The following is a 14,277-nucleotide window of genomic DNA, read 5'->3' as shown; positions in this document are numbered from 1 at the left end:
ACAGTAAATGCCTTCTGTGACCTACAAATGTCCCAGAAAAGGACCTCCGGAAGATCCGGAAAATTCTTCTAATGGCCAATTCTAAAAGTTATTCCGAGAGCTTCGCGATTTTTTCGTAATTATTCATTCTGGCAAATTTTGGGTGCAATCAATAGTAAATGTCTTCTGTGAACTCAATCTCAACTTAACTTTCCAATCAATAATAAAAGTCTTCGGTACACAGAAAAAATAAAGAACCTAAACCTCCTACATGGTTCAATTAAGGTGAAGGTGGGTTGAGTACCAAAACAAAGCTTTGAAAGTATTGGTTCAATAAAAACTGTTATATACTGTAGTAGTATAGGTGTCGTATTTATACAAAAAAAAAACAAAGAATATTAGTAGGGTGGTTCAAAAAACGACCCAGCTCCACCACGCTCACTCGATTCTGTCCCATGCTCCGAGTGTCCTCCAAAAACCGATTTGAACAAAAACTGGTTGAACACTAGCCGGTTCAAGTTTGTATGAAAACTAGTATGAGAAACTAAACCTTTCATTACACTGGCTACAGCGCCTCCCCTCCAAACGCTGGCGAAAAGAGAACCCACATAGCTTAAAGCAAAAATCAGAAGACTTCACTGAACGAAAACCGCACCGCAGGAAAGATCCATTGATTATGTAACGCAAAAAATAGCATTTTATACCCCGCTCACCCCAATATCACACTTTTTGTATGAAGTATTTGCCCCTGGTGCGATAGATATCACAAGCAAGCTCTGGCTATTTTGTTGAATTACACGTTTCACTGATGCCTTTTGAGAAGCCTAATTATCATGCTAAAGATTCGCAACCTCGATTAAAATCGACTCCCAACCATTGAAACGACCATTCAATGTCCATTGGCTATATGGAATTAAAGCTCGTGAATATTTCATCCAGTCATATGGTCTTCCCCCTCGCCAGCGCCCAATGACGGAGTGCCACAATCCAAATAATGTAAAATTCAACCTTGCCATATTTACTGTCATACAAACCTGAAACGACCTGTGCACGATAAGTCTCTATTCAAACCAACCCAAACCATCGGATGACACCAAATTATGAATCATAATCGACTGAGCGCGGCGGAGCAAAATCATTTTTTGAACCACCCTGATTATTAGTTTGCTGCTGCCGCGCTGCTGGTGTTTACATTCGCTCCGCGGTCAGTTTTTAATCGTTTTTTTCGGGCAAAATAGCAGTTTATATTAAGTTTTCGGTTAAAACGAGTGACTGATTTCAAAAAGTGATGTTTAATTTACATTCTATCAACATTTCGGGCTGCTCATGTGCGGAGAAGTGAGTAAAAACTTGGTTTTTTCAATGCCTTTGAGAAGAAGTGAAGTGCAGTGATAACCCCACCAAATCGCGAACGGCTTTTAAATTGGCACGAAACTGCTGATTTTTGATATAATTCGAGCCGAAACAGATAGGACTCTTTGAAGAAACATGTTCATTATCACGGGAAGTGAATAAATATGCTCTGAACAGGTTAGTAATTTGAATATTATACTTTTGTTCGATGCTGTTCGATGCATTCGAATGTTGGTGGAAGAGGAGTGCGGGAGGTGTGGGGTTGACCCGTGGAAGGTCCGGTGCCATATTGACTGCCATCGTGGTACTCTTCCAACTATGTCCTTAAACCAGAGGAAAAATTCTAACTGCCAGAGGCAATTAAAATGTATTAATAATAACTAAAACTGTAACATAGCAAATAAGGATGATAGTGTTAAGGAAACACGGAACACCTAGTATAACATAAATTTGAGTTGGTGAAACTTCATAGTGGGTAAAAAATCAACACGGGAGTAAAGGCAAAGTACCTGCCGGATTTTTTTCGCATTTTACTTTTTTTGGCTTCTTCCACGCAAGGGCGGATTTGAGTGAAAGGAACCATGAAGTGAGTTGTTTCACGGTTCCGTGTACTGTATTAGATAATTAGCAAATAAAATTAGTTAAAAAAAAAGAAAAAAGTTCAAAGAACTCAACTTTGAGTACGAAGTTCAAATTTTTAACTCAATATTAGGCAGTTTTCTCGCTCCCTCTCATGAATGGTATTATAAACAAAGAGAGCTGCATCGACCCAACGTGTGTTGTTCCGTGGAAGAAACCAAATTTGAGTTGTTTTCACCATAGTCTCGGGGGATTGATAATAACATAAATTTGAGTTGGTGAAACTTCATAGTGGGTGAAAAATCAACACGGGAGTAAAGGCAAAGTACCTGCCGGATTTTTTCGCATTTTACTTTTTTTGGCTTCTTCCACGCAAGGGCGGATTTGAGTGAAAGGAACCATGAAGTGAATTGTTTCGCGGTTCCGTGTACTGTACAGTAATGGTACTCCAGAAGATCCGGAATATCCGTTAAAGTTGCCAATTCTAAAAAGAATTCACGGAGGAACATCCGGATTCATACTTCCTTGAGAATTCCCGAAGGAATTCCCGGAGCAACTTCCGGAAGTCTTTCGGTGGAGTTCCCAGAGCAGGAATTACTTGATGAACCTCTGGAGGGATTTGCGGAGGAATTCTCAGGAGACTTCTAGAAGAACTTTCCGACGGATTACTTGATGAACTTCCGAAGGGATTACCAAAGGGACTTTTGAACGAACTTCTGGAGGAAGTTCTTGAAGAACTTCCAGAGGAACTTCTTAAGAAGCTTATTTAGAAGAAGAATTTTACGAATGAATTTTTATTATTGATAAGAAAATTATTTTGAGCTATCAGTGGAATGTCTTTATTTGTCATCAGACGAGTTTGTACAATTCCATTTAATTCCACCACTTGATTGTACCTGTGACAGATACGTAGGGTAAAATGCCTAGTAGTGGACCTCTAGGAGCAGAATTTTGCTCTTCCTGTCATAAGGAGTAGAAACTTCCAACATATTAATCTCGCTTGATATCTAATAACAAGTTCGGCATCTCCTCTTCACGATACATACATAAAACACTCAAATATACGATGTTATTCGTTAAAATAAACATTTTAAATTCTGACTGAATTCGCCCTACAGTAGACCCCCTGAGAGTCCATAATATGAAATTGCTCCCCTATAGTTGACACTTCATTTGATTTTCATGTTCCGTTTCAGGACGTTCTGCTTCCCTATTGTGGACCCCTCAAAATGTTCCTATAATGTACACTCTCATGTTTATTTTTTACGAAATTGTAACAAAACAATCTAATTTTACTCTCCACGGCATTTCCAATGCACGTTATCAAGGTAGCTTCTCCCGATGGATTTTCATAGCAAAATGTTTACATTGAGTTGTAATAATGCAAAAATGGCTGGAGGGTCCACTATTAGGCATTTTACCCTATTTCGATCTTAACAGTAAGGCCGTCTTCAGTGTCTCATACTTGACTCGTCTTTTATTATTGTCATTCCATATCACGGAGGATTTTCGCTATTGATTGCATGCATAATTCACCCAAATGAATGAAAGCGAAAATTAGCAAAGCTGTGGGATGAACTTTTGGAATTGACCATTTTAACTGATATTCCTGATCTTCCGGAGGACGGTTTTGTGGACATTCAGACGTCATGCGTCATAAAAAATTCCAACTATTGATTGCACAATCACTTTCTCGCTATGGATGGTTTCGGAATAAAATGTGGAGCTCTGGGGTAAACTTCTAGAATTAATAATTTAAGCGGATGTCTCAAATTTCCCGGAGAACCGGAGCCGCTAACTTGGTAGGTAACAGAGGACTTTCACTGTTTACTCCACATAAATTACTACGCGAATGCTAACAAAAATGCTCAGCTCTGGGATCAACTTTTAGGATTAACCTATTCAACGGATTTTTCGGGTTTCCTGAGGACCATATTGTGGTCATTTCGGGTCGCAATAGACTTTCACCAAAGAATGTCCAGGAAAAAAAGAGGAATAATAATATAATAAATTAGCAATGATTTGCGATGATTTCCGGCGTTTATATCTCTCGTTAGATTTTTTAAAAATTAAAAATAGCTGGGAAACACTAAATTGATTTGAGCCACCACGAAATTTCATCCGAATTTTCTGAAAATTTGACAGTAAGGCTTATTTTAACATAAAAATTTTGACTGTAGGCTGACCGGTTTATTTTTTTGATAATTTTTGAAAACATGAGGAGGTCTAGTGTTTATGTATAACAGATTAAAAAGTAGTAAAATTATGAATTCACTTTCTAGTCACTATTCGGTCAATATTTTTATTGTTTTAGTCACAAAAGTCACTTTTATTTATCCGCTACCAGCCATGTCTACAAAATTGGAATGAATTTCCTGACGAGATTGGAATGAATTTCTTGACCAAAATTCGAATAAATTACCACTTGAAATTTGAAAGAATTATCCAAATAAACACACTCAACACTTCGGGACTTCTATCGAAAAACTGTTTTTAGAAACAACATTGTTTCATGTTGGTGTTCGAAAAACAAGTGATGTGCACATTTTTTAACAATCTATTACCAGCATGATCAAACACATTATCACTTTTCAACAATGATTAAAAACACGCACACACAAAATACTCACCGATTGATCCGTAACTTCAAACGAAGTTATGTTCCGATCCTTCATGGACACCAGCGCCGGTGAGGTGTAAGCTGACGAGAATCCTACAACCATGGAACCAAGCGATACCGATAGTGCTGCCAAGACCTTTCGTTGTCCAGAGAAGAGAAAACTTTCCGTTAGTTACATTCATCAAATATTGAACTTTGTTTCGTCATCGTTTACAACACTGAATTCAACTAAATCATATAAAAATTATAAACCTGCGAAAATGTGCACTTGGCAACCGGTTCTTCTGCTGGGACGGAAAAGGACACGTGGGTGTCGGCTCGCATCAATAGCTTCACCATCTTGTCGGTTGAGCGCTACACGGGCCTTCCAATACTTCTGCCAGGATTCAACTCCTGTCCTAATCTCACTTCCTCTAATCCTCCCTCACTCTCTCTTCCGATGTGCGGAATTCCAATGCTGCAAAAAAAGCAATTGATTGCCACTCGTCAAAACTTTGCTTCTATCACTTCGACTTCGAGTTCCTCCGAGGTGCGACACTATCTGGAGTATTGTGCGCGGATCGAATGCTCCAGAATAATTCGAACCCGCAAGATCATTCAATTGTTATCACCGCGAGCCCGAGCAGAAACAAACAAACTGAGGTTGTTTAAACGCTGATAGATGATTTTATACAACGGAATCGACGTGGCTTGCGACGACTGATCGATGATGATCGGTCAGTGCTGCTCCAGAACGGTAACCGCATTTTGAATATGGTTGTACTTCGGACAGAATGGACTTCGCGGCGCAAGCACGGCTTTAACTACCCTGTCAGCTCTAATCGACCGCTCGGCAGAGGCTCGTGAATATGATTGTGATTGTCGGTCCCAGTGCGCTATCCGCACGATGCGCGTATCTCCTCGTGCGTCCGTAATCGCCGGAAATTTGGCGAGGGGGCAATTAAAATACAGTGTGTGACCATATTTCGGAAGGGAGCTTACAAGTATGGAGCGCTCGGTAATTGCAAACGTTCCGAAAAGGATAAGAAATTTTCATACCCTAACCAGTGGTCAATGGGGCACCATTTACAATGATGATGATTAATGGGATATTGAATTCCTAAACGTCAAAGTCGGGATGATCCGAATATCGGATGCCGACTGTGCAAACGGTTGTTTATTTTTACATCGTCCTTCTAAACACTCTCGCGTACTGGATTACACAAATCTCTCTGTGCGTACTAATTGGTCAAAAGTCAAAGCCGTCCGTCCGGTACGGGCGGTCGACAGAAGTCGTGCGCTTCCGTCCCTCCCGCGCAAAACTGCAAATCAAAACGTACGACAATGGCAAAACGGGGCTGTAATATGGTGTGATGTCTCCGTGCGTGATGACAATCGATTCGGCAGTCGAGTACGCGGGATCCATGAAGATGGAATATTGAGAGCAGTGGCAGTATAGAGCATCATTATCATCATCATCGCCGTTAAAGAGCGACAGTCAATCGATTTTGAATAATGTCTGGGGAAATGAGGGTAATATAATTCGTGTTCTAGTATTCACAAGACCAGTTAAAGGATAGAAATGTCGGTTTTGCTCAGACAAAAATTGAATTCTTTTCTCGCATAAATTGTTTTGCCTATATTCAAGGATCTTCAGGTGATTTTTTTTTTCTAAATTGGAGCAAAAGAATAACAACATGGCATTACAGCTACGCTAAATTATCATTTTAACTTTTGCTAATTCAATAATGTAATAATGGTACTTTTATGATCTGGAAAGTGACTGACTGCAGAAATGGTGTGTTTCTCCCAAGAAGCGTTTTGATCACTCCTCCCTCAATACAACTCGATCGCAGCATGTTATAGCGGAATCATACCACCGGGCACACAGACGAATGATTAAAGAGTAACTAAACTTTGCTTGAAGTGTAATAGACAATCTGTTATGATGTTGTTGTCATTTGGGACACGTCAATGAAATTTGAATATAAATGAGAATGACAATCATACTACTTACAATCGGTACTTTGAATCGTTCGGTTGATGAGTTATGCGAAAATATTCAATCGAAGAAGAAAATATATCAATCCACCTAGGGCCTTTTTTTTTATTTTCATAGAATATTTTTTAAATTTGTTGATTTTTTTGCTTGGAATTATAATCAAAATTGTTTTGTTACAGTTTATTTTTTGGTATAATAAACCCAGCTTCATCATCCTTGTGGTGGTAATGCCAGGCCTGGTAGCGGTCAGTAACTAAAAAGTCCCTTTTTTCGATACCAAGTCACTAAGTCACTTTTTCTCGTAAAAAACACTATTTTCAACTATTTTGAGCAAAATTCAGGATCTTGTTGGGCTCATCGTCGTAAAACGGCATTTTTTTTCAATGAAGCTTCATTTGCCCGTCGAATCTATTTGTATTTCTACAAACAGTATTGTCCATACGAAATTCTTCGGAAATTTCATGAAAAATTACTCAAATTTCCCTTCCCTTTGGGCTGGAAATAATTCGACAGCAACTAAATAATACGTTAATCCGTAAGTCATCTAGTCGAATTTTATTTGGGCGCAACGGTTATTAAATCGAACACGACATGGCCGAATATTTGATTTGGCCAAAGTGGCATACGGCCGAACTGGTAATTTGGCCGAAAAGGCCATCTAGCTGAACGGGACATACGAAAATGTTATTTTCTGAATGGGTAATATGGTCCAAAACAGTGATCCCCAAAGTGCGGCTTGCGACTATTTCAATAGTCCGCTACGGTTACTAGGTCGAAAATGTCTTGGCCGAAAAGGCCATTTGGTCGAAAGCAACATACTACCCGCCGAACTGGTATTTTGGCCGCAAAAGTTGTTTGCCCTAACAAGGTTATTAGGCTGAAAATGCCATTTGGCCGGAATGGTTGTTTGGCCGAATAGATCATTTGGCCGAAAATGCCGTTTGGTAGAAATGGTCGTTTGTCAGAAAATAAAATATTTGACCCGAAAATGTCCTTTTTGCCAAACAATAATTTCGGCCTAAAAGTATTATCGGCCAAATGACCTATTCCGAATGACTTCCGAATGTCCATTTTGACCAAATGAGCTATTCGGCCAACTAACTTTTTCAGCCAAAGGAACAGTTCGGCCGAACGACATTTTTGGCCGTATGTCTCTTTCGACCAAATGCTTTGTTTGGTCAAATGATATATTCGGCAAACCAAAATTCGGCCTTGTGTCTTTTGGCCAAATGGCTTTCTGCCAAACGAAAATTCGAACAAAAATGTCGACTAGAAAGGACGAAGAAGGAAGAAAGAGGATGGATGACGCAATTAGCGAAAAACAATAAGGGAGAAATAAAAATGAAAAAGGAAGAAGAAAGAGAGAGAAAAGAAGTGAGAAGGTAGAAGGAATAATGAAATGAAATAAGAAAGAAGGAAAAAAAAAGAGAAAGAAGAAGAAAAAAGGAAAAAGGGGAAGAGAAGAAGGAAAAAAGGAGAAAGAAGAAAAAAGAAAGAAAATCGGGCTTCTCACTTTGTAGTTCTTTTTTATCACTTCTTACTTCTCATTGGGCTTATTGACCGTTCGGCCTAATTAATATTCGTCCTAATGGCCTTCGGCCTAATGGCATGATACCATTTTGTATGTGCATATGCTGTAGGAAAATGGTGTGGGATTTTTTTTTGCTTGAACCAATGTTTCTTCCAGCTTGGGGCGAACCTATGTGTTATCTTCGAAGGGTACCAGACAAAGATGACGAGGAACTACGACTGCTTCAAATAAACTATTAAAAGGCAGTGTGCCAAATTGGACGGTGCGATCACGAACGCTATATTGTAAGGAATAGTCGCGTAAAAACCCGGATCAATTAACTTTCAGTGAGATATTTATTTTCTTTTATCACAGTTGAAGTGATTTTGAATGAAACTCAACTTTCCATGCAACGATATAGTTAATATGGCATACAAAAGGTGGCTTGTATAGGTTATTGATGCAAACACAAAGTAGATCAGGATGCCTATCCTGTAAGGGCTTGTCGGGTTGAATCGCTTTTACGACATTCCACACCCTCTCCACTCTGAAATACGAAAAGCGGACGCGTGGTGCGTTATTCCCTTAGAAAAGCCAGCCAAAAGGCGTTTTGCCCAAATGCATTTCCAAGCATTACAACCATGTTACTTTTTTTAATGTGAAAATCTTCAATATTAACAAAATTATTCGCAAGTTTCAAATGGTAAGATGCGTTTTCTGACCATGGGCTAATAAAAAAATACCCATCAAAATAATAAAGTTGAAAGATGATGTCTGTCTTTGCTTAGCTAGAGCAACAAAGTGAAGACAGCTTCACCAAACTTGAATAAAACCTATGAAGTAAGAAACATGAGTATGGCCACATAATGAAATATTGCAGCAGCTTGTTTTGGCAAACCTTTCAAGATGCTACAATATTCAATATTGTCGCAACATTCATTTCAACGTGTACGTCACCTTATAATTCGATCATGTTTTTCTTTTTACCTCATACAGATTTTTGCTCATATCAACGGATGTTAGAATAGTACTGAAGGAACATTCCTTATAAAAGACAGCAAATCTGGCCCGTTTATTCACGTATTGACTATTTTCTAAGGCTTTGACCTTGTAAAAAACCATGATGCTAACGAAACTGATTCACAAATGCCCACAATCACTAGTAGCTTTATACCTCATAGCACTCGGGAAGCTTAATCCACATTGTCAACGGCAATCAAGATCAAGTCTGCCTATGGCTACCAACTGTCCGACGAAATGAGAACAGGCTTCTCATCCTCTTCATCAACGCGATAGCTTGATGGACTATGCATATGTGCTGTGCTGCAGATAGCCTTTTCTTCTCTACTGAAAACAGATTGATTCACAGACTTCGCGAAAGGAAAACTTTCCACTGTCTTCTTTGTAATAGCAGTTCCAGTTGTGTTATTCTCTTGTGGGTTCACAGGAATCACTAAGTCTAATTGCAATTCAAACTCAATTTGGAAATCTGAAAACATCAATTACAAAGTGCTATGACACGCACCATTCCAACTGTTGCCATATGTGGACAAGTGGGCCAACTTTTTGGCGACGGCTGGTTCCGTTTGAATTTTCCACTTTTCTTCCAATATTTTACCGCACTGTACCGACCGGACCCAACGGCCACAATCAAAGTGGACAGTCCCGAAAGCTAACGAGTTGCAGGGACGTTCCCAGCAGGCCGATTCTGCACTCCCGAGCGCGACGTATTGGCGGCAGCACACCCGGCGAATCACACTTGGCCCGAAACCTGCCAATCTGGTGCTGCCAAAAGTTCCAAAAAACGACAAGTCGCAACGGGGATACGTTTCCGTGTCTGGTCCGCATGTAAAAGACACACAATCACGTCGTCCGCGAGCCAAAGGACGATTGAGCGCGAGAGGGACCGCCGCCAAGTGGGCAAGCCATGGCATGGCCGACCGATATCGTCGTCATCGCCGCCCGCCCGTGGCACACGATTCCAGTATACGATTTCCCGTCCATCATCAGCTGGGGTTTCGCGTGGACAAATTTTGCTCAGCCTCTCTAGTTGGAGGGCATCTATGTGACGATTTCACTATCGGCAGGAGAAACCACATAAGTCCAGACGGATGGGTTTCTGCAATTGAAATTGGCATCCTTCTGCACAAATTTAGGCATAGTCAATTCGTGTGAGTGATGTGATTCCAATCGAACGGTTTTCGAAAATTCTAATTCTTCGAATTGAAAACGATTCAAAACTTTGTTATCGTTAACCGGAAATTGAAACAGTTAATTAAAGCATATCTGTGTTATAACTTGTTCCGTTTATTCAGTAAACTATTTAATTGAAACGAAATATCCGCATTTATGAGATCACATCAAAACATCCTTTTTTTCTATGATATGACGCATATGATGCCGAACATCGTACATATGTACTTCACTCATCTTCTGAAATGAGATGATGATATGTATCTTAGTGGCGGCATAAACCATGTATCAATTGTATCTCTAATGTTGAACTTATTCCTCACAACAATCATCCGAAAACCTTTGATCAAGAAGAAATTGTGAACGTGGTTCGATGATATTGAAATTGCAAACTGATTCCGTTTAAATTGAAGAAGTAGTCGATCTGTGCCTATGACCTGGCCGCCAATCAATTTCATCCATCTAACGCATTGATATGGATTTTGGCGCGTACTGTAGCCGGTGTAGTCACGTAGATACAAACCCGACTAGAGAAAAATAACAGAAATTCATATGTTTGAATAACAGGCCGTATGTATTTTTTAACAGATTCTGTTAAAAAATGTGTACCATTAGTAGTTAAAATAATAGGAAATTATAACAAACTAAAAAATAATTCATATTATGTTATAAATTTCATAAAATATTTATCGTTTCGAATAATGGGAAATACTAAATAATATCAACAGTTGTTATTAATATCTGTCGTTGTTCTAAGCTTCATATAATTTTATTTCGTTGTCCTGGTCGGGTAACTTGGTGTGGCGATGATGATTTCACTTGTTTGAATGCGCGTCGAAGTCCAATTGATGCTAAATATTATGAATGTGGCGTTTTGAGCTTGGGGGCTTGCGTGGGGACGAGCCCCCATGCGCTTTAAATTGCTAATGAGTTTGGTTTCGTTTGTTCGTTGGTGGTGTGACGGTTTCCTAAATTGACGCTGATGAGTTCAACAAGTTTGACCCATTTTTTTGCGATTTTTGGAGCTGATCGACGTCAGAGTAGCTGATAGCAGTGACGACGGCTTTAATTAGTCTATAGTGACGAATGGTCTCAGTTTCATTTATGGTCGGAGATTATTTTCAGAACAATAAAAACATCCAATTTATATTTATATTTAGTTGTTGTCAATATTGAAAAATGTTCCGGCACAATCCAAAATCTGAATGTTCTTTGGAAATAACATCCACAGCAATCCCCTTGTAAATTTTGACTCATATAAAATATGTTTGGTTGAAGCGTGATTTATTTATATGGAGCGTAAAAAAATCACAGATCCCCCTTTCCCATTTGCCCTTACGTTATTAGTGTACGGAGCCTTACCATATTTGTGACAAAGTTTGCACCATCACACCAATAAGGATTTCGCTTCACCTGTGCACTATGAGAAATTTGTCTAAATTCTTGTAAGGAACTTGTCCAAAATCCTAGGAGAAATTTGTGCGACTTCGTTCAAAATGTGAGCAAAAATTTGTCCAAATGTCTTAAGGATCAAGGAAAGTTGGGTAAAGAAAACAGCCTTCTGAATGATTCACCACCGGCGGTATGTCGTCTGTCCCTTTTCCGTCCTTCGGAAAATTGTGATTGTGTTAGGGCAACACCGGGCAATATCACAAACACTCATTCAAAAAATACGGATTTATGTAGCGGTGTGTTGTCAACCTTCATTCCCCCTTAAAAGCATTTGTTTCCTGTAAAAAACTAGTCCAAATTCGAAATTCTTCTTTACTTCTTGATGACTTCCTTTCTAGTTCTTATAAATAATCCTTCTGATTTGCCCCAAAAAATCGTAAGAATTCGCTGAATTTTTTGAGAAAATCTCATCTTTAAAAAGAACTTGATGAATTGAAAATTGCATTTCTATGCGAAATTTTGCTTCATAGAATAAAATATCTGAATTTCTGGAAGAAATTAAGACATTTGTTCTAACAAATAACGTGTGATAAATACGTTTGAAATTCTGGGAAATACACTTCAAGATTCCAGGATAGAATTCTTCTTGAGAGAATCCGATTGAATTTTTGAAATTAATTCATCTGAACTCCTAGAAGTAATTCGTTTCAATTTATGGGAGGAGTTCGTCTGAGTTTTTGACAGCATAGTTTTTATTCCCTTATTAATGCTGTTTTAAAATCATTAACCTAGTTCGCACCTTCCTGAATGCAATTTGTCTGCTTTCGCGTATGAGTTCTTGAAGATAATTCATTTAATTGTGGACCTGTAAAGTGTGCACACGATTAAAAACGTTTTTTTTCTGCATCATATTTCAATATGGATGAAGCTCAGAATTTTAGGACTGAATGGAGTCTGTTGGCCAAACTTTGGAGAACACAAACTACCGTCGGGGACAAATATTGTTATATTCCATTCCGGTATTCGAGGAGGCAACGCTCCCTGGCACCGAAAAAAGGGAGATGTGACTGTGTACGACAACTAACGGGGCATTGCACTATGGTCCAGGATACAGATTTATGCGGAAAGATGAATTTTACGCCAGAACTATATTTTTCAGAAAAAAATGTTGTTCTACAAAATTGTTCGAAATAGTAAGGCTATCATTATCGTTCTACCAAAACATAGGGTGGCTCATCATATAAAAAAAATAGAAATTTTTTTTTTTATTTCTCAGAATATTGACATGTTATGTTCTACAAAGTTGTAGCGCAGCTTATTCCAATAAATTTTGCTAAAAAAACTTTTTCTGTAGCTCCTGAGTTGGTTGATTTAGAGCAATTTTACCTAATTGGATTAGGGTGTACCTCAAAAAACAGTATTTTTTATCTACTTTTTTTACTTTAGATTTTTCGAAAAAGTCGTCTTCAGGTGACTTTTAGAGCTCAAAAAAATGCAACTTTTTATTGGTAAATATGGTCAATATCTTTTTCCGATAAAAAGTTATAATCGTTTTTCTGTCAAAATTACATTTTTTTCATAAGTTAATATCTCCGGTTAGGGCAGACCAAAAAATATATTCACACGGCATCTGAAAGAGGAATTCATATTCTTTATTGTGTCAAAAAATTGGGGATATGTTATTTTTTATCTCAAGTTTAACCAATTTTACTAAAATCATGTTTTTTCAAATAAATTGATATAACTCGACAACGGAAGAAGATACAGATGATATTCTTATAGCAAAACACGCGTTTTAAAAAGCTTCAAAAGTCTTCAGAAGGTGATATCCCTGAAAAATTAAAAATGAAATGAGCAGATCATAAATATTGTTTTTTAAGGGACACCCTAATCCTGGTAAGTAAAATTACTCTAAACAAGTAAACTTGAGAGCTACATAAAAAGTTTATATAGCAAAGTTGATTGGAAAAAGCTGCGCTACAACTTTGAAGAATTATTTTATGCAAAATGAAAAAAATAAAATTTCACATTTTTATAAAATGGCCCACCCTATTTTTCGGTAACTCTATAATAAAGGGCCCAAGTATCCAGAACAACTTTGTAGAACAAACTTTGTTTCTTAAAAGTAAGCTTCAGACCGAAAATGCATCTTTTCTCGTAAATCTTGCAATACGATGATAATGATAAAACTTATAAAAAGTGTTAAAGCTGTAGATTTTTTAGTTTTCATTTCTCACGAATGTCATGTTCTAAAGACTTTTGGGGCTTTTCAAAACGCGTGTTTTGCTATAAGAATATCGTCTGTATCTTCTTCCGTTGTCGAGTTATAATAATTTATTTGAAAAAACATGATTTTAGTAATATTGATAAAACTTGAGATAAAAAAATAACATATCCCCAATTTTTTGTCATAATGAAGAATATTAATTTCTCTTTCAAATGCCGTGTAAATATATTTTTTTGGTCTGCCCTAACCGGAGATATCAACTTATGAAAAAAATGTAATTTTGACAGAAAAACGATTATAACTTTTGATCGGAAAAAGATATTGACCATATTTACCCATCAAAAGTTGCATTTTTTTGAGCTCTAAAAGTCACATGAACACGACTTTTTCGAGAAATCTACAACAAAAAAAGTAGATCAAAAATACTGTTTTTTTAGGTACAC

At 38.0% G+C, this 14,277-nt stretch overlaps 1 protein-coding gene across 2 annotated transcripts in view; it reads right to left on the bottom strand.

Annotated features, from left to right (window-relative positions):
- Positions 1-4,487: 4,487 nt before the first annotated feature.
- The window catches only part of LOC134210973 (facilitated trehalose transporter Tret1-like), a 39,785-nt gene continuing 29,995 nt past the window's right edge, over positions 4,488-14,277 (bottom strand). Inside the window, exons 2-3 of one of the 2 annotated variants that reach the window (XR_009978897.1) lie at positions 4,784-4,988; positions 4,540-4,667 (exon numbers count right to left, since the gene is read on the bottom strand). Coding sequence is in view for 1 of the 2 variants with exons in the window: in XM_062687436.1 (XP_062543420.1) it covers positions 4,503-4,667 (165 nt within the window). In the remaining variant the exon portion in view is untranslated. Of the gene's footprint in view, positions 4,668-4,783; positions 4,989-14,277 lie in introns of both variants that reach the window. The other variant, XM_062687436.1, reaches the window with a different exon arrangement.

The sequence above is a fragment of the Armigeres subalbatus genome, chromosome 2 (assembly GCF_024139115.2).
Source record: "Armigeres subalbatus isolate Guangzhou_Male chromosome 2, GZ_Asu_2, whole genome shotgun sequence".
NCBI classification, from domain to species: Eukaryota; Metazoa; Arthropoda; class Insecta; order Diptera; family Culicidae; genus Armigeres; species Armigeres subalbatus.
This window is presented reverse-complemented; position numbering and strand designations above follow the sequence as displayed.